At 35.7% G+C, this 19358-nt stretch overlaps 1 protein-coding gene across 2 annotated transcripts in view; it reads right to left on the reverse strand.

Annotated features, from left to right (window-relative positions):
- Nucleotides 1–19358, reverse strand: part of FSTL5 (follistatin like 5) — a 301991-nt gene that overhangs the window by 212017 nt on the left and 70616 nt on the right. For both annotated transcript variants that reach the window (XM_026061240.1, XM_026061238.1), the window contains exon 3: nucleotides 10631–10879. In XM_026061240.1, the coding sequence (XP_025917025.1) occupies nucleotides 10631–10879 (249 nt within the window). The remainder of the gene's footprint in view (nucleotides 1–10630; nucleotides 10880–19358) is intronic.

A 19358-nucleotide genomic window follows, 5' to 3' on the forward strand; every position in this document is an offset into this window, starting at 1 on the left:
TGAAACACAAAGGCTGAATGAGAAAGTAAAGCTTGCAACTTCATAAACAGTAGCACTTTTTCTATTCTACACGCCTAGTATGGCTAAATAGATATCAAATCCATATTAAAACATTGCTAATAGCAAAGCTTCAATAGACTGCATGTTTATTGGGAGCCTTATTAATAATCCTACAGAGAATACAGCTAAGAGCTCTATTGCTTTAAGGCTATCATCAGCAGTTTTCGTTGCCAAAACCACTTTTTTCTCCTAGATTCAGCAGTACTGGTCTCTAAATGGTGAAGAAAAATTTCCACCATCTGCTCCAGCCCTGAGGGAGACAAACTTCCCTGGCAATATATAGTTCAGAATTTAATTGCACTCAAAGCTAATATAAGTAAACGCAAAAAATATAAAACAAAGTTATTCACAGCAAGTGGAAGTTTTGTATAATTTTACTTTAGCTTATTTCTTGGGGCTACATTTTAACCTATTTTTGTTTTCTTTATTTCTGTTTGTTGCTTTCAACAATTTTAAATTAAATCAGTGTTAACATTCCAGATAAAGAGAAAACTAAAGGATCTAATTATATTTCATTGCCCAATTTATCAAATTTCATTTACTTTACGCTTGAGTATTAAGACAAGCACTTTTGCTAAGGCCACTGACTGAGGAAGTGTTTTCTAATCTCAAATAACTTTTTTTCTTAAACAACCTAGTTTCTTCCAAAAAAGTAAAAAAATTCAAATACAAACATTATAAATATTAATATTTTGTGATATCAGTAGCAAAGCTCTGTGATTCCAATGAGAGCAAAAGGGATAAGTTCAAATTCAAACAAAAAAGAGAATTTTTGTCTCAATCAAATTTGGTTAAGTATATTGTATTCCTAAAATTAATCTCTTAAAACCAATTTCTGCTGCAGGATTCTTTGGGCTATTCCATACAAGTTTTTACTATGAGTCAAGTCTGTTTTATCTCAGTACAAAGTCTGTTCCTTAATAATTTGAGAATGAGCTTTTTTTATTATTATGTTAAAAAAAAAAAAGTATAGCATCAACATCTCCATAACAAATATACAAAATGCAGTCTTTGGATCACTCCAGATATTACAGTTCTTCACCTAGCTTCAAATTATTGTCTTTTGTTTGCAATGATTTATGTCAAAGTAGCATGGAGAACTTTACACCCATTTTGTTTTGCTTTTCTTTATCTGCTGAGGTAATTAGCATGGTACCTAAAAACTATTAGGCACTGACAATGAAACATGGTTTCTAACCATAACAGTCCTTCACAGGATATATACATTGCCATCTTCAGAACTGTGCTACTCTGTTTATTCTATTTACCAGCCCTGGAAAAATATTAATACATACTTAGCAGAGGATACTGCCCAAGTCTTCCATTGTTATGGACTGTTGGAAGTGAATTGTTTTCTGGTCGCTTCACACATCCCCACTTGCCTGCACCATAATTTTGAAACTGAAAACACACACACACGGATTTAAAAATCTAATAGTTGCCATCACAAGTGTGAATGGTGGGAAGTAATGGTCAAAGTCATCTTCCTACTGCAACACATTCCAGCCATCAGATGAGAAGGAAGGAAAGGGAAATTAGAAGTTACCACCAGCTTGTAATCTACCACTAAATACTAAGAATTTGAATTTAAAAGTCTCTAGCTTTTCATCTCATTACTTATTTTCTGTGCTTTCTAACAGATTCCAGAAAGTATGAAAAAGCACTACAACCCTTACAGAAATAAACAGAATTGTAGTGCTAAAATTAATTAGTGCCATCAATGTAGATTAAGTTATGTCGGATCATATCCCATTCCTCAGGTTCTACTAAGCCACTTTATATTTAAAAAATAAAGACTCCTTTCATAGTTTCTTCTCAACAATCACAGGAAACAAAACATGGCTTCACTCATAAGATGGTTATTTAGGTATGGAAGTTGAAAAAAGAATAACCTAAACCAGTCAGTTCTCTGAATGTGAGTGACAAGGACCTGAATATTTCCCATGAAATTCTTCTTCCCTTAAGAGAGATATTATAAACACAAGGCTGATGCAAACTGAAAACTAAGGAAAGATGAAGAAATAAAATAGTAGAACTACAGATTGTCAAATATTTCAATGATACTATTTTAAGGGGGAATAAATGGTAAACAGCAAAAGACAGCTTTTAACTTACGGTTTTTATCCATTGTAGGTTTACTTTCCCAGCAGTTATTAGCTACTGAACTCAGAAATGGAAATTTATTATCATTTTTGTGCCCACTTTTCTCTGGCATTTATGAAAGAAGCTATTGCTTTTTTCAGGTCCTATGCCATATACTAACCATCCTGAATTACAAATACTATGACAATGTCTTGTACATGTATCCAATTGCTAAGATCTTTAAAGGCCAACAATATGTTCCACCAATCAGAAAAAAGTTTTCCTCAAAACCTAATGGTAATTCTGATGTGATTTTAATTAAAGCTTAAAAACCAGTGTGTATTAGATAAACCAGTGTATATTAGCTTAATGCTTTGTTGTTATTCTAAAATCTTAAAAAAATCTCACTTAAATGTCTGCCTAAAGACTACACCGTCTCTGTTTATTATAAATTTATGATTAAAAATTTTAATTTTAGTTTGATTTACTGTGTAACAATTTCCACTATCCTACAGTCCCTCTAATTAAAAATAACAGATTTGATAAGAATAAGTATAGATAATTAAAGCTGGCAGCAAGAAGTTTTACATTTGGAGTATATGCAGTCATTTTGTGGTTGCATTATGGACTACAGTGTGCTGTCATTTCAGTTTTGAGGGGAAACTGAAGTGTCAGGAGCTAATAATTATTTTAGAATGCCACAGAAATTATTTTTTGCATTCTTCCATAACTTTTTAAAGACCACATGAACATAGAAATTGAGGATGCAGACAACACTTGAAGCCTACCTCCACATCCATCTGGTGTCACGCACGTGTACTTCTAGCAACACTCTGTGACGACACTGAAGTAGCAGTAAAGGAAGAGCAAAGAAAATATATCCTGTACCTGTATTGTCCTAGCTGCAATGGCAGACACAAGTTTACCAGGCGAGACGAGAACGGCACTAGCAGGACTTAACTACTGCCTCTGCACAGATTGCCCTTTGCTAGAACTCTGCCTCTCCTGTTTTTCTCCCTTTGCCCTCTCCTTCCTTCCATTCCCCATGACAGCACTGGGAACTAGTACACTACTGGCTGAAGTGGAGCACTGCGGGCCCCCATTAGTCCTTCAGGCAGAAACTGTGCAAGTAAAGGAGATGCTTATCCCTTTACCTCCCAACAACATCAGTCCTACGCTACAGAATCTCCCTCCCATCATGGTCCCTCATATGGGAAAGAACAATTGACAGACAGGTACACATCTGCCTTTATAAAGAACACAGAAGAAAACTACTGTTGCACCACAACCAAGTACAGGTGAACTGCAAACTTGTACTTTATGCAGTATTTGGTATAGTAAAAGAAGGTGAACAAGGTACAATGTATAAAAGTGCCCAAGAATAATTCCATGTCATACGGTCTTTTGAACAAGTATGAAAGATACATGTATATGCACTTCTAATGACAAAGACTTCAACGTTCTTTCTTTTTCATTAAATATTATCTAAGCATACCCATTTAGAAGAACTATAGTACTATATTTGGCATATATCCAGGAGTTACGAGCATTTGTGAAACTACTCATGCAAATACAGTAGCTCTGTTTTAAGCTGAAATGACTAAAAACTAGTTTGTTTACTTTTTTCCTAAATTCTTTCCCCTTTACTTGGGGAGGAAGAAAAAAGTTCTTGCATTGGAATACAAAGTGAACAATCTGTTCATACCACCCTCAGCAAGCATGATGATTTTATAGACCTCTTTCATATCTGTCATAAGCCATTTAGTACCTTTGATCAATTTTGTTGCTGTCTTCTGAACTTTTTCTAGTTCACCCATGCCCTTTTTGAATTGTTCATAGTCAGCTCTTATCTTCACTGCTCTGAACAGCTTAATATCATCATCTCTCTCACTTAAGTTTCCACTTTCTCTTTAGCATCAATTATGAACAGGCTGAAGAGCTAACATTATAACAGTCCTCAGAAATCTAGCCATTTTTGTAGTACTAGTAAGGAATCCACAGTTCAGACAATTTAACAGGTTAAAAGTTTCACCAAATGAATAATGAGACACAAACTAGGGGTATAGAGAGGGGGAGGGAAAGGAAAACACAATGTGGTTGGTATCATCATAAGAATGCTACAAAAGCTATTTCTAAGCAAAAAAAAATTTACATACAAAATAACCTTTATAAGTAATACTAGAATAAAATTTCTAGTACATTAGGGTATATATTACATTCTAGAGAATTCCTAGTAAACTACAGTTTGGCATAATCCTGCTAATGACTGAGTATCACTGTAGAGAAATACATTTTATATAAAAACTCTCATGATGCCAGGGTACAGAGTAAATGAACAATGCAGTTTGTCATGGGGAAGTTTTTAGTCTCCTATTTAGATGTGAGCTTTTCCAGACTTACTGGCCTGAATTTAGGGAAATGAAATCACTGAGGTTAACACAAAGGAGAAAAACCTAACTGAAGCCTCTTTGACATCCAGTATGGAGCATTCAGTACCCTGTGTCTGAAAAGCTCACTGACAGCAGCATTTGGTGACATCATAGCTCAATCGTGAAGTTCACGGTCCCATACAAGAGCCCAACTTAACTTTTTAGAAGGGCTGGAGCTGTTATTCTTCTTCTTGGGAACTCCCAAGTTCCCAAGAAGAATAACAGCTCCAGCCTTTTAAATTTGGCGCAAAGCCATTATTTCGTGCCAAGACTACAGGGAGCAAAGATAGTGGCAGAGGCACCGAGTAAAGCAGTTCTAGCCCATCGCAATCACCACCCACTAGGGATTGTTTAAGCTATGATGGGCAATAGCCAGAAAGGGGTCGTTTATAATTTCAAGAGCAGTGGCAGCCAGATGGTCGAATTTCTTTTCTCCCACAGAACATAAAGCTACTCTGACACACAAAGTGCATGGCCTGAGCACAGTCAGGACATTGGCAAGGTGGCCTACACTGCTCTCTGCTTCCAAAGAATTACATAGTCAGCAAGCCAACAAAAGTGGTACCAACAAACCAGAATGACACCAGCACATCAAACTTCCCAGCTCAGACTGCAGATATCAGATCCAGTGAATATTCTAATCTTTGAATTTTCTCCACTAGTATTTCCTTTGGTTCACCATTCACGTGCCCATCTATTGCACAGCTAACCCCATCCTCATGACGGTTAGTAATCTCTTTTCTTCTTGATATACTTCTTTTCCACCCTCCTTCCCTTCTCTATTTCCTTTCCCTTGCTTTCCCCTGTTGCTCATCTCCCCCTATGTCCTGCCCAAGGATAAAAATAAAACCATAAATATGGTAATCACCAAGGCTAACAAAACTTGTAGCCTTATAACTGGTTTGCTTCCCCATTCCTTCATTCTCCTGTAGCAGTCGTAACGATAGTTTGAGATCATTCTTAGACAGAACATTCCTTAGATCACAGTCAGTTCCTAAAATGTTCTCTGAAGCGTTTAGACTATCTTACTCTGATAAGATTTTAAACCAGTTTTAGGCATGTACATTTTATAAGGACTGAGAGCACTGCTGAATAATTGCGATACTTGAACTCACTGACAGTCACCGGACAATGGATTTCACAAGTGAGAAACAGAGGACTCCACAAGTACAGAAAATACTTCTGAATAATATGATACCCTTTTCTATGGATCTCAAAGTGATTAGCTTCTCTGCAGAATACATTTCACCTCTATAGTGGAAGAAATTGAGGCAACATATTGAGTAATTCACAAAGGGTCACAATCAACACTAACAAAATCGTAAGGAAGAAATCACCCTGTCTGATGCAAGTTCCTTTTTCTGTACAGACATGCTAATAAGCAACTGATGAAAAAAAAAAAAAAACAACTACAAAAGGAGTAGGGAAAAAAATCTTTTTCTGATTTAGGTTGGCCATTATCTTGATCCATGTTAAAAATGTACAATTTGCATAAAAAGCAATCATCAGGGAAGACAAAGAGATACTTGAGCCTTTCTGCTTCATTTACTATTTTATTCTAGTGTTCACCCACACAGGGGAAACATGATTTCATTTAGAGTGGGAAAGAAAGATGACAAGGGACAGTGAAAAAGGAAGGAATCTGATGAATCTGTGTATGCGCATGTCAGACATGAGTAGGAAGTACAATTCATGTATTACATTAACTGTTTACCCACACAACCTGTGAGCCTGCAATGGGACTAAAGCAAGAAAAAAAGTAATTAACAGTTTTAGTGATAAATAATCTACATGAAAAACATTTAAAGCAACAAGTATCTGAAGCTTTAGTTTAGAAAAATTGTGTTATCATGAGACTACAGCATTGACACAGGTGGTTTTTACAATCTCAAAAGGCATTCTTCAAAGGTTTGAGATGCTGGTCCTACAGAAGGATTTGATGTTTTTTGTCTGTTGTTTCTCACACAACTTAGGCAAGACATGCATTTCTCAGTGATGTCAATGAAGTTTCAGCATATAAACCAAAGACCTTTTTCCATTCATCAAGTCAATCCTTTAACTCTGTTCATTAGGCAAGTGTTTAAAAGAGCAATTTTCAAATCATTATAAGTTGGTCTCAACATGAGAGCTTTGCTTAAATCATTCAGTTATAAGATGTATTATTTAAACAATTATAGCTGCTTATTTGCTACTGTGAGGTGTATAGAATCAGGTGTACAGAACATTTGCTTATACATTTTTATTCTCTAGTCACTGAATAACAAGATGTTTTCCAGTTAGCTTGCTTACTTAAAAAAGTGTACTTCATAGATTCTCTGGTCTTCAGCTCCATACCCAATCTGTTTATATCTTAGAATTTTTCTCCAATCTGTTTATATCTTAGAATTTTTCCCAGAGTAAACAATATTTTTCAAAGAAAAATCAACCCAGTATGGGGATTTGAAAACCAAAATCCAAAGTCTGAGCTTGTCAGGATAAGTGCAAGGCTTAGATCAGATGAAATTTAGAAATAAAGTGACCAAATGTATGTCTTCCTGATGCAAAAAATCAACTGATTTGCAGTAGCACAGAAAGCAAAATCTTTAACTGTAACCATTGAATTGTATGTATATGGAGTCACTGTTGACAGTGACTACTAATGCTGTGTTACAGCACCTTGAATACATACTGGAGAAAAAAAAAATACAAAAAACCAATGAATTAAGGTTAGCTTTTATTAAATAAAAGTGAAATATTAAACAAAATGCTCAGAATATTTTTTTCCTGACTGTAAGATCTATTTTGAATTATTTCTGGTCTCTGAGCAGCAACTCATTAAAGTGAGATCATTTGTGCTACAGGAGGCCAGCTAAACTATCAAGGAGGACATGTTGCAGTGTCCTTCTGATGTCACTGACAGTGATGAGGTTCACTTCTTCATCCAAGAATCCCATTTTTGAGTTTTGTCCTGTTAGTTCTTATTTTCTGCACTCCTTAATATTTTTGACCTCATAGCTGGCAGGACATCAGCCTTACTAGAGGCAGTCTATCAATGGCTAGCTCAGAAGTGTCTTGAGGAAGGAAGGAATCACATGTAAAGGGTCTGAAATCTTCCTATTCCTTCACAATATAAATGACTCTGGGTACTAGTGTCAGACTGAGAAATGCAGAAATAATACCTCCAGGATAAGCCCAAGTCACCACCTTATAATTATCCCAAGTGCTACATTATCTAAGCCATAAGGTCAACAACCTGAATCTTAAATTTTATTAGACCTGAAGGAAACAATGCCTAATGTTTTCAAAATGAAGCAAATTAAAGCACTGTTGCCATCTGTGACTGCTGAATATGTCTCCATCATTCACTTCTAATCAATTCAAAATGTGACTTAACTTCATTGTGCTGTACTATACCAGTCAATGGACTGAAGTTAACAAAATTAAGAGTTAAGCTTCATAAGGCCCATGTAATGCCAAAGAACATAAAGGAAAAAAATTGCCTTGAGTCTTGCCTGCTTAACACCACCAAAGTCAACACAAGATGAAAAAGATCGGGGAGAAAGGAAAAATATTTTACACTTTAACTACAGGCATCCAGTTAAGATGCCCAGATTAGAAGATATCAGTATCTTGGTAAATAACAGAGTTTTCAGAAGGCAACTCTGAGCAATTCATTTGGATAACCTAACCACTTTCTGAAGATTGCCACTGAGTAAAGGAGAAACCTACTTTTTTAATCCAGCGCTTAATTTAGGCGCCTGAAGGGAATACCATTGAATACGGTCATCCTTATACACTACAATACACGTGAGACTAATAAGGTGAATTTAAAACATGAAGATGAGCTCACAGAATTTCTGGCAGCATTTGTATAACATTCCTAGCTAAAGCACAGTCTCACTTTCCATTTCAATAAACTGATCTCTTACCATTTTTCCCCCCCTCCAAAAAATAAAACTATAATTTTTCCACAAACAAGCTCTGAATTTATTTATAGTGTATATTGCACACTAATGAACTGAAATTAGCTCCATAATTTTAAACATCTTTGTGTTTGTTACTGTCATTTATTGTATCAGACTGCTGCATCAGCTATGACTAAAAGTTTCTGAAGTTTGTGGGTTTTTTATTTTTTAGTCTACATAGGAAAACATAATACTTACTTTTCAAAAAAATGCAATTGTGACTGTTGGGAGATGAGATGGAATCATCCATTTTTTTATTATTGCATGAACCATTTCTATCAGCTCCATATGCTCTAATCCTAAAATCAAATTTTAATTTTCCACTGTCTCAGAACACAGGCTACTTGCTTACAATCTGTACATTGTGATGTTATATCAGTTTTCTATTAAGTGTCTACATTTAATTTTAAATGCATTTTAAGCTTTACTATTGCTAAAAACAAACAAAAACCAACCCAACCAACCAATCCACTAAAGCTTTTGCTGCAAGTATATTCCCTAATAAAAGTTTTTTTCTTTTGAAACTATGAATGCCACTTGGTTTTATTGGTCTAGAAAACTACTCCTTAATACATATTTTGATGTGGTTGCAGAACCTAACATGTCTGTTGACAGAGGTAAAAGAAGAAAGGCACTTCACTGTGGCATTTTCCCCATCTATTCAACAGAAAACAATTGTGTAAGCATTGTAAAATAGCTTTTTCTTAAATTAAGTTCTTGAGGAATAACAAGAGGATGAAGTTTGTTTTGAATATGCATTTGTTTTACTACCAAAACTCCTCTTCATGATAAAAAGATGCATTTGTGCAAGAGTTGGGATGCTTGCATTTGACTGAAAGTCCAATTTTTCATTTTAAGAACCATTTCTAGACCTTCAGTTCAGTGAAAAATTAAAGTTTGAGAATTTTAACAGTTGTTCTATTTGAACAACTTTATGCCATAATACAATCAACAAAATATCTTGAAAATTCTGATTAAAAATCGCAAACTCTTTAGGCTTTCCTTTTATATTAATTTTCATTTAAATTGGTATATTCAGCTTAAATGAAGCATTCCCAACAAAGGTGAATTTCATTGAATAGAAATGGTTTTAGTAGTAGCAATTTTAGTAGTTAGTAAACTATGTAGTCTAGTTCAGTAGTCTTACTAGACTTGTTCCTGTCCTGTGGTGTTTTTATATAATATTCAAGCAAATTGTTGACCTACTGAGTAAGTAGTTCCGGTTTGCTATTATGGAGAACGCAAGTATGTTCACAACATATGAGAGTGTTAACAGAAACAAGACATTCATTAAAAAGAGTATAAATTACTTTGACCCCTGAGTAGACTCATTAAAAATGGCCTGATTTAAAGACAGATTTTCCTCAAAGCCATCTGTCTGTTTTAACCAGTAAAAAAAATTACAAATCTGTGGTAGTAGTCAAACATGTTTAATCAAGGTCTGTATTGGCAGAGTTCCCGAAACCTAGAAGGTGTGCACTTGCAATTGTTGATATCTTCAGTTTGATAAGCTGCTTAACATAAGGCACATCTCTCAGTATTTGGGCTAGCATCTCAGCATTAGTAGATTAAAAATTGGCTAAACCTGCATGCTACGGTAAATATATAAGTGAACTCTTCACTGCCCTGTAAGCAAGACCCATCTAGCCATGAACAAGCTACTAGTCTATCAATAATTCCTCAACTTCAACACCAAATACAAGCACAGGGCCTGCAGCTTTACCGAACCCCACCAAAATCCTAAATTCTGTTTTTCTATTATTTAAAAAAAAAAAAAAAAAGAGAGAGAGAGAGAGAGACCGACCTTCTTTGGATCTTGGCTTTGCAAATACTTTCACATGAACATGGGCACCAGCTACATTTGTTAGACAGACTGCAGTGGATTGGTCCCAAAGAAACATTTACCTTATTCAGGTTAAAAAGGCTGTTTGCAGAGAACATTGAGTACAAATGGGGGGGGAAGGGGGGAGACATCTCTGGAGTAAGATACTTGTCATAACAACTTTAAGTCATTAAATTTACTATACACTCAGTGCAGCCTCTATAGAGCTTTAATTGAACTGCTTGAAAACATACCTGATAAAAGTATACCAGATCTTCTTCAGCCACCCTTACCTTTGAAGAAGCAGTCTTCATTGTGTACAATGGTGACCTTTCGCTTTTTCAGGCAGGCAGCCCTGTGCACTTCACAATGGTTTTCGTAGTATTCACCATCAGAACCACACACAGGCTTGTGATGTGGCTTGCAATGCTCCATGCATAGACATTCAGCTTGGCCAGTCTCCCCATTCACAACGCAGTGTCTGCCCAGACCACAGTACTTATTTTCACATGATCCAGTATGGCCATCTTGACTCATATACCCTGCAGAAAAAAAATGTCGAAAGACTGTCAAATGGTATGTAAAGCATCTGACAAAGTAAAATAATATACGAAATCCCAGCCAAAGGCTTTATTTTTAAGCAGAAATAGGTACTCTAAGACTATGTTAATATTTACAAGTCCTTGTAGTAAGAACTGTCTTATGAACTTAATGAATTGGGAAAACGCAATGAGAAAAATAATAATTCTATAATACATGAAATAAATTGTACCATAAGTATCATAACAGATAATGTTACTCTGTTAAACTGATTCAATTTTACCAACACAGTATTTTCTGTGTGTGTGCTTGTTCTTTAAGTATTTACAAGACAGACTTCTTGCTCTAAAGTAGAAGTAATTATTGGTGACACTTAGCATCTACTCTGCAGGTGGGTTTAAAAAAAAAGTTCTAGAACATGAAACAATGGAGAACAGAAATGAGTAAATGTGAAATGAGATTTAGAGCATTATAACTAAGTAAAATTCTACCAAAACCAGACAGGTTTCTTACAGAAGCAGGTTTACTTGAATACAAAAATACGAGTGTTGGCAATTTTAGAAATACAAACATTATACTGGAGTGGCAGGATATGGAGTGAAACGACATAGTGTAACACAGTGCAACAAAAGAAAAGATAAGGATGTTAATAGCATTATACCTTTGCTTCAGTAAGTACACTGTGACCATAAGGATCTATTTACAATAATTTTACATTCTGGTACTTTCAAATCTGTTATTTCAAGAAACTGGGGACCAGGGCAGGTAAAGGAGTGGGAGAAATCTACCAGTCCTGGCCACAGTCCTGTTGGTGATAAACAAGTCTACATACAGCTTATAGCAAGAGTTTACACTGGAAGGGAAAAATACAACCAACCAACCAAGTTAACTATCTGTACAGCTGTGGATCCTTGTTCCTCCCTCTACCTCCCCCACAATGAAACTCAGTACATCCCAGGCTAACCTGAAATATCGTATTTGTAGGTGTGGAATCTAAAATACTAAGCAAGCACGATTTCAGAATCAAGGAATGAAAAATGATTCTGGCGTTTTTCTTTACTGAATTAAATGCATACACAAGACAAAGTAAAAGGCAATAAAAAGAAGTGGTGAAACTTCAGAGTAGTTTTTAAAAGAGTCATCATATGGTAAGAGGCTCAGTTCTGGCTAATGTTTTTCCCTGCCTGCTTCTATACCTTTTTAACCCCTTCTGCCACTCCCAAAAAAAGGTCAAGAAACCCTCACCCACTTACCATTTCTCTCTCTCTCTCCATTATGTTTCTCATCTTTCCACATCCTCATTCTCTTTGAATGTTTTTACTTCCCATTTGTTGCCCTCTTTTTCACTAGTCGGGTATCCTATCACACTCATCTATTCTGCCAGATGATCCTTTTCTGCTACATTTTAAGATCGCCTAGTTATACTCTGCCCCAGTATTTTATCATCTGTTCCCCTTTTCACCTGAATATTGGATTCTCAGTCTCAGTAATATATACTACTAAATTTACGTAATAAGCATGAAAATATTTTCAAGCCCAGGCATCAAAATAGTATCATCTGCTAACAGCCTACAAAGATAAGTAAAGAAGACAATGTGAGAAAGGAGGGCTTTAAGGAAATTTTAATATAGGAACTCAATTTTTTTCTTTTTTAATGAAAGTACACTATTTATCATCAATGCAATAAGGCCCTTATTATCTGCTTCTTTATCTCTATTGAATATTTAAATTAAATAATGCACAAGAGTTCCACCCTGTTTTAACAGGCCTTGCAAGGGGACATGAAACAGCTTTTCCCTCAGAAGTAAATAATGATCTGGATGTATTCATTTTGCTTTTAGAAATTGAATTAAATTTGCAATAAAAAAAATCACTTTAATCACTCAGTTCTTTAAGAAAAAAACAGAACCACAGAAAAAACCCTTAAGGAAGACTAGGGCTATTCAACTACTTCTGCATCTCTGTCCAGAAACATTGTTCAGTGAGAGATAACGCGCTTCTGATCTAGACACTCACCGCTCCGGGTGGAGAACTAATGCTGCCTGGGCAGGGAACCAAGTACATTCAGGATGCATTGACCTACAGGTATAACTGTATACTACAATTGATCATGCCTGTACAATAGGTCTATTATATTTTAGTTATCTTAGAAGTCCTGAACAAAACATAAAAGCCTTTGTAAAGACAAGTACAGTTTTGTACATCAAGTAGGTCTTGCAGAGAGCATCAATTATGTGAAAACAGCACATACAGTGAATATCACAAATCCAAAATAAGAATCTGTATTGTAGAAGTGAGCAATTCAGATTAGAATTAGATTAGAAAACTGGCCATTTTCCAGGAATTAATGACATGGTCTATATCACATGCAAATATACAGATTCCAGGTAGGTTTGGCACAATTAAATAAAGTGTAATTAACATACATTAGATCCAAAAGGGTAGTTTATAACCTACTTAACTAACGCATAGCATAGTTCAGCCTGAGATCAAACAGATTTAGTCTGATTATCATGACTAGGTATACCTTCAGTTGTTGTTAGATGCTAAATTAACTGTAAGTAAGAGCAACATTCAGTAACAACACATGATTTACTCTTCATAAAGAGCATTTCATAATAAATCATACTATTGTTAAATATACAGAGAGAGAAGTTAGTCACATTAAGGTTACTACACTATTCCATGTAATAGAATGATGCGTTGTCTAGAATTTAGATAAGATAGACACACACACACAAGCTGATAGGCAAGAATAACTCAAACCAAATTAGAACTGGATCAAGGTGTCTTAACAGTGTGGAAAGAAAAACTGAACTTTGTGGTGGCAAGCAGAAGACATTTCAGGGAACAGGGAATGGCAGAAGAGCAGGACTGACATACAAGTGCACGGTGGCAAGGGTCTAGTGTCTCTAGTGGTCTTTCAGTGAGACAAATGGGATTTGAATAATGAACGGAGCTTTAAGGAGGCTAGAGTAGAGGCAAAAGAGTTGCTTTGTTCCTGCTGGCCACATCTCCCCACTTTCTTCTGCTCCTAGAACATGGAAATGGATTGTCTACATTAGTTTACCAAACCCATCTCTCCGCTTTCAACACCATCTGTGCTGCTGCCATGTAAAATAGGAAAATAATGGAAAGGTAAGGTAACATTCTTCTGTGAGCAGGAATAATGGGAGAAACAGAAAAAGGACAGTGAATGGGATAAAAAGCCACAAGGACTGGGATTTGCCACTGCTTCCATCAGCAGGTGGTGTTGGAGCTGTAACTGCAGCTGGTGATAAAGATCACCTTTTACAGTAATTGCTGCTTGGCTTTTCAACCTCTCCTGACCTAGTTCCTATTCCGCTTCTACAGCGGAGGAGGATTGTGCAGGCAGGAAATACAAATCAGCTATTTGGACAACTTGCATCACCTAAAATATAAGAATAGTGATAGTGGATCAGATCTGAAATCCATTTCGCCCAGTATCCTGCCGCTGACTGTTGTCAGTAGCAGATCTCTAGGTAAAAAGGAAAAAATAAGTATACAGTAATATTTCCTTAGTACATCCTCAGTTTCCATCTCAGCTGCCATAAATGTAGTCACTCTTTTGTCAGGGAAAGAGGGTAAAATGAAAAACAGAACTGCTAATTGCAATATTTCAATTATGTAGGTGGTTTGATACCATAATTGCATAAAAAAAAGAAGTATTAAATAACAAGAAGCATCTCCAAACATGGGAATAGACACAACCCTTTAGAGTTGCCTCATTTTAGCCTCTTGCTGTTCATTCCTAACTTCCAGAACAAACAAGAAATTTGATCCCCAAATCTTATAAATTCCTACTACTCTTCTTTCTTGCAATACTCTCCTAGTCCTCACAGCCAAGCTGAACAATACTTGACTGTCCCACAACAAGAGAAAAAGTGGGAAGAAACAAATGGTCATGAGTAATTTCGTAGTATTCAATTGATTTTCTTCAGTGAAGAGTATACATGTAAATACCACAACTTGACACACTTGTTCCTTCTATTCATTGAGAATCTAGGGGTTCCCCCCCGCCCCTTCAATTCAATGGCAGAAGTAAATTCTTGTCACTTTTTCCTTGTTAAGCCTACAGAACTATTAGACCTAAGACAATACTACTTTCATTCTTCGCTTTCTTGTATACTATAAATCCCACTGTTTTCTGCAGACAAACCTACTACATAAAGCAAGTTACCACAAAATTTGGCTCTCATATGACAAACCCTTTTGCTGTACTATTTTATAATAATTGGAGCACAAAGTTAAGAGGTCTGTGTATTTACCCCAGAAATAGTATCTGACATACCTATATTACAGTAATGCTTTATACACATGGATGAAAAAGACTAGGCCAGGTTGGTATTAGTGAGTAAAATTTTCAAAGGCTTTAGACTGACTTGGAACCTGCAAACCCAATTCAAAATAAGTTTTCTATAAGCTTTTGAGAGTCTTACTCCTTGTGCCAATGTATCATCACACATAGGCATATATGTAGGCAACAAACATTAACTGATTGAAAACTCATGTAAACCCAAGTTTCTTTTACTACCACCAACCCCCAAATAAAGTTAAGCCTTTCAATGTCTGAGAGTACTTTATGGAACAGGTCACGCATACACATTACAAAATTCCCTCAAAGCAAAAGAATTATTGTAGTTTGAGGCCAAAGTCTATAAATCATTACTACTTCTGCTTTCTGAAGTGGAAGATAAGATCTCATACTGACAACTGTTCTGAATTATTGGGGGATGTGGGGTGACTCAACAATGTTGATATTACAGTGGAAACAGAAACTGATTTGAGACTTCACTCAAGGCTTCATTTTAGTACTATAATTGAATCTGGTGCCCGAATGCAAAACAGATACTTTCAGATGAAGGAGAATGCTTTGCATAATACATATCAATATTTATAATACTGGTCTATGTCAGAGTGTAACGATTGTGTACATCAATAAATATACAAGCTTGTCTTAATGTAAAATTGTATTACTTTGTTATAAAATGTTTTATAACTGTCTTGATTTTATACTGTTAACTATTCCAATACAATACACATTTGTATGTAACATTGCATGCTTAACTCTTTCTGTTGAGGTCAATAGTAACATTCCTCTTGACTTCAGTACAGATAAGGTTCTTCAGTTACAGTCTTTACCTGAAGTTCAGCTATTATTGAATGCCTTCAGCATATTTACCAAGTGCAGCAGTTGTTTTGTGTTGTTTTTAATTTAAGAACTTATAGATCTTCTAACGCCTTTCATGAAAAGGAGTGGCTATGCAGCGTTTCAAGTGAAAGTGTTTTACAGTACATACTTAAGAGAAACAGTTTAAGCGTTCATTCTCAAAAAGCCCACCAAGTAGTGGTTACCAGAACATTCATAGCAGAAAAGGAATACCTTCAAATCAGGCAATGTTCAATGTTCATAAACATAACTTCAACATAAATCTGAACAAAAAAAAAATGCACCAGATTCCGCAAATGTAAACAAACCAATAGATACTAAATAGATAGTGAAATAAAAATAAATGGATTTAAGCACAACTAAAAATATTTTTGAAAAGGCTAGTGACACATAAACCTAAGAACTGTAATACACTGGCACAGATTACATACCACATTCTTAGATTTTTCTTTCATTTAAATAGTGTGGTAGTAAGGGCCGTGAATTAATAATATTTCCAGAAGGGAAAGAAATTAGCACAAAGTACTATTTGTAAATACTACCAAGTCAAGTTTTTCCACAGTTATTTGTGTTACTCCTTAAATTTGGGGGGAAATATACATGCAAGGTAGGGACAACCAGACTTCTAATTCGCAGAAGAATAAGCAATTGAAATAAAGGAGATACCAGATGTTTTGGAAAGCCTTAGTAAGGGGCATTTATTAGCTATGGATAAAAACACCAACATTTTGTTGTCAAAGCAATAATTCTAATCTAGGAATAGAGTGTCTTCTTATCTGGAAATACAGCAACAGGGATCCTCTCATTATCATACAATAAATCATCTTTTAAGCCCATATGGATTGTGACTCACAGCCCATATGTGAAACACCTGACTATTCCAGTAACTCTCAGGAAATCTCCACTATTGCTTTCCCTATCTGGAATTATCATCTGTGAATCTGTACTGTTGACAAAGTGATAATGGAAGTTTGGGGGCAGGGGGAGATGACTTTTTAATGCTAGTGTAGATAAATCTCGTGGTCCAACATTGGTTAGGATACAGCACCCATTCAGAACAACTCCCATTCTTGCTTGAAAAGAAAAAAAAAAGAAGAAAAAGAAAAAATCATTTAAACACACACTTTTCTGAAGGCAACTCTTCTATCTAAACATTTTGATTCAGACAGTAGGCTAATCTCGGATGAACCTGGTTCCTGTATCTGGGCTCCTGTATTGGATTCAGTGGTGTCCAGAAATAGGACACGTGGCAACGGGCACAAACTGAAACACAGGCAGTTCTGTCTGAACATGAGGAAAAACTTCTTTCCTGTGAGGATGACAGAGCACTGGAACACGTTGCCCAGAGAGGCTGAGCAGTCTCCTTCCTTGGAGCTATTCAAAAGCCGTCTGGACATGATCCTGTACAACATCCTCTAGGTGACCCAGCTTGACCAGGGGAGTTGGACTAGATGATCTCCAGAGGTCCCTCCCAACCTCAACCATTCTGTGATTCCTGTATTTCTTTTCAGTAATTTAGTAGAGAAAATTTACAGCTCAACATATTTAATGCTAAGAAAGACTGAGAACAAGTACATCAAGGAGAAAAATAATCTACTCATGAATGCTAATCTTCTTACAGCATTTTAATTGATATTGCATATGGGAAAATAGGCAAGTCACTTTTGCCAAATGGCACAAACACAGCTATAGCAAAGTATGTATCTGCATTAGCTAAGCTAGTACACTCCGCATTTTCAGCATAAAAAGTATTTTATCTATGCATTCTTAGATGGTCTATAGCACTACGGAAAACAAAATGCCTTTTGTTCAATTTGAAAGTGCATGTTAATAGGTCAGGATACATTTAAATGATCATAGCCATAAGTGTAAAAAAAGTCACATTTGAAGAAGTGTCATGAAAAATATATTATACCTAGGACAACCAAAACAGTCATCATACAATTTTCAGATTCTCTTGAAACTGAACTCTAAAGAGACACAAAATGAAATAATAAATAAAGCAAAAAGGGCTTTTATTTAAAAAAATTGGAGAAAGTGAAAATTTTATGCTTTTCTTTTAAAACAAATTATAATAAATATGATTTCAAGCTGTCACTTAGGATTCCTCACATGTGTTTCTTAGCTACAAGGACAGTTCAACAGTGTTGAGAAAGAGCTGAGAAAGTTTTAGGTCATGTTTGCATCATTTACACCTGGGAATTATATAGTTGTCTTAGTGTGCAAAAGAATCATAGAAATACTCACTTTTCCTTCTAAAGTAATCAGTTTAGAAAAACATTGCATGTGGAACCTTTGGAAATTTATGAGAATGTGAATCACCACATTCTCCAGTTTGCCCGAGGTTGGAAGGCACAAAGCCTTTTTATATGTTGATTGCTCACTCCAGGCTCATCCATCTGCCTGGGAAATAACAGAACGCAAACTCAGACTTATTTCTTCCCTAATAACATGGTTTGCATTCATGGCTTCTATCATAACTTACAGCACTATCTATATGACATTTAAAATAATGTGGCAGCTATGCTGGAAGACAAGATATGGAATACTTTGAGTAAAAATAACTGATGCTGATTTTTAGGGTCAGTCCCCCCATTTTTTTTTAAACTGATTTTACAGATTCTGTCAGTGTCAGTCCCAGCTCTACAGCTGTGTTTTTGTTCATTATATTATCTGTGTACGGCCAAATCAAGACTGTAGTCCTCATGCTAGTAAATGCTCCATGTAGCCTTAAGCATCACACAAAACAGAAACATGGGGGGAAGGGGGGGCAAGACTGATGACCACTGACCCAATCTTACTGGATTTAATCAAGGCATTAACACTGAGCATGGCCTCAGCAGTGAGTATCTGCTTATAAATATTTTAGAAACTCTAGAATTCTTTTCTTTTTCTAAGCTGTAGTACTTCAACAGAAGTTTTTATACAAATTTGGAGATCACTAGCAAGAACAGCATGTAATTACATGCACCGACCACGGGACTAAACCTGCATTACCCCATGTTCCAGCACTCTTGGTATAAAAACTTAAGTAATTTGGATTTTTTTTTTTAATTTTAGTTGGGAATATTTGGGGAGGGGAAGAAAAGTTAAAAATGAGTGGCTAATTTTAGAGTAAGTGAAAATTATAAATAATTTGACCATAACAACATGACTAACTGCACATATTTTGATAAACTAAAGAGATGGAATATATATAGATAACAGGAAAATTTAAAGTCCTCTAAATGTCTTATTATAGTCCCATACCATAACACATGCATGGATATTAAACTGTAGCATGTTTTTTT

Source organism: Apteryx rowi, unplaced genomic scaffold (assembly GCF_003343035.1).
Source record: "Apteryx rowi isolate R43461 unplaced genomic scaffold, aptRow1 scaffold_178, whole genome shotgun sequence".
Classification (NCBI taxonomy): domain Eukaryota; kingdom Metazoa; phylum Chordata; class Aves; order Apterygiformes; family Apterygidae; genus Apteryx; species Apteryx rowi.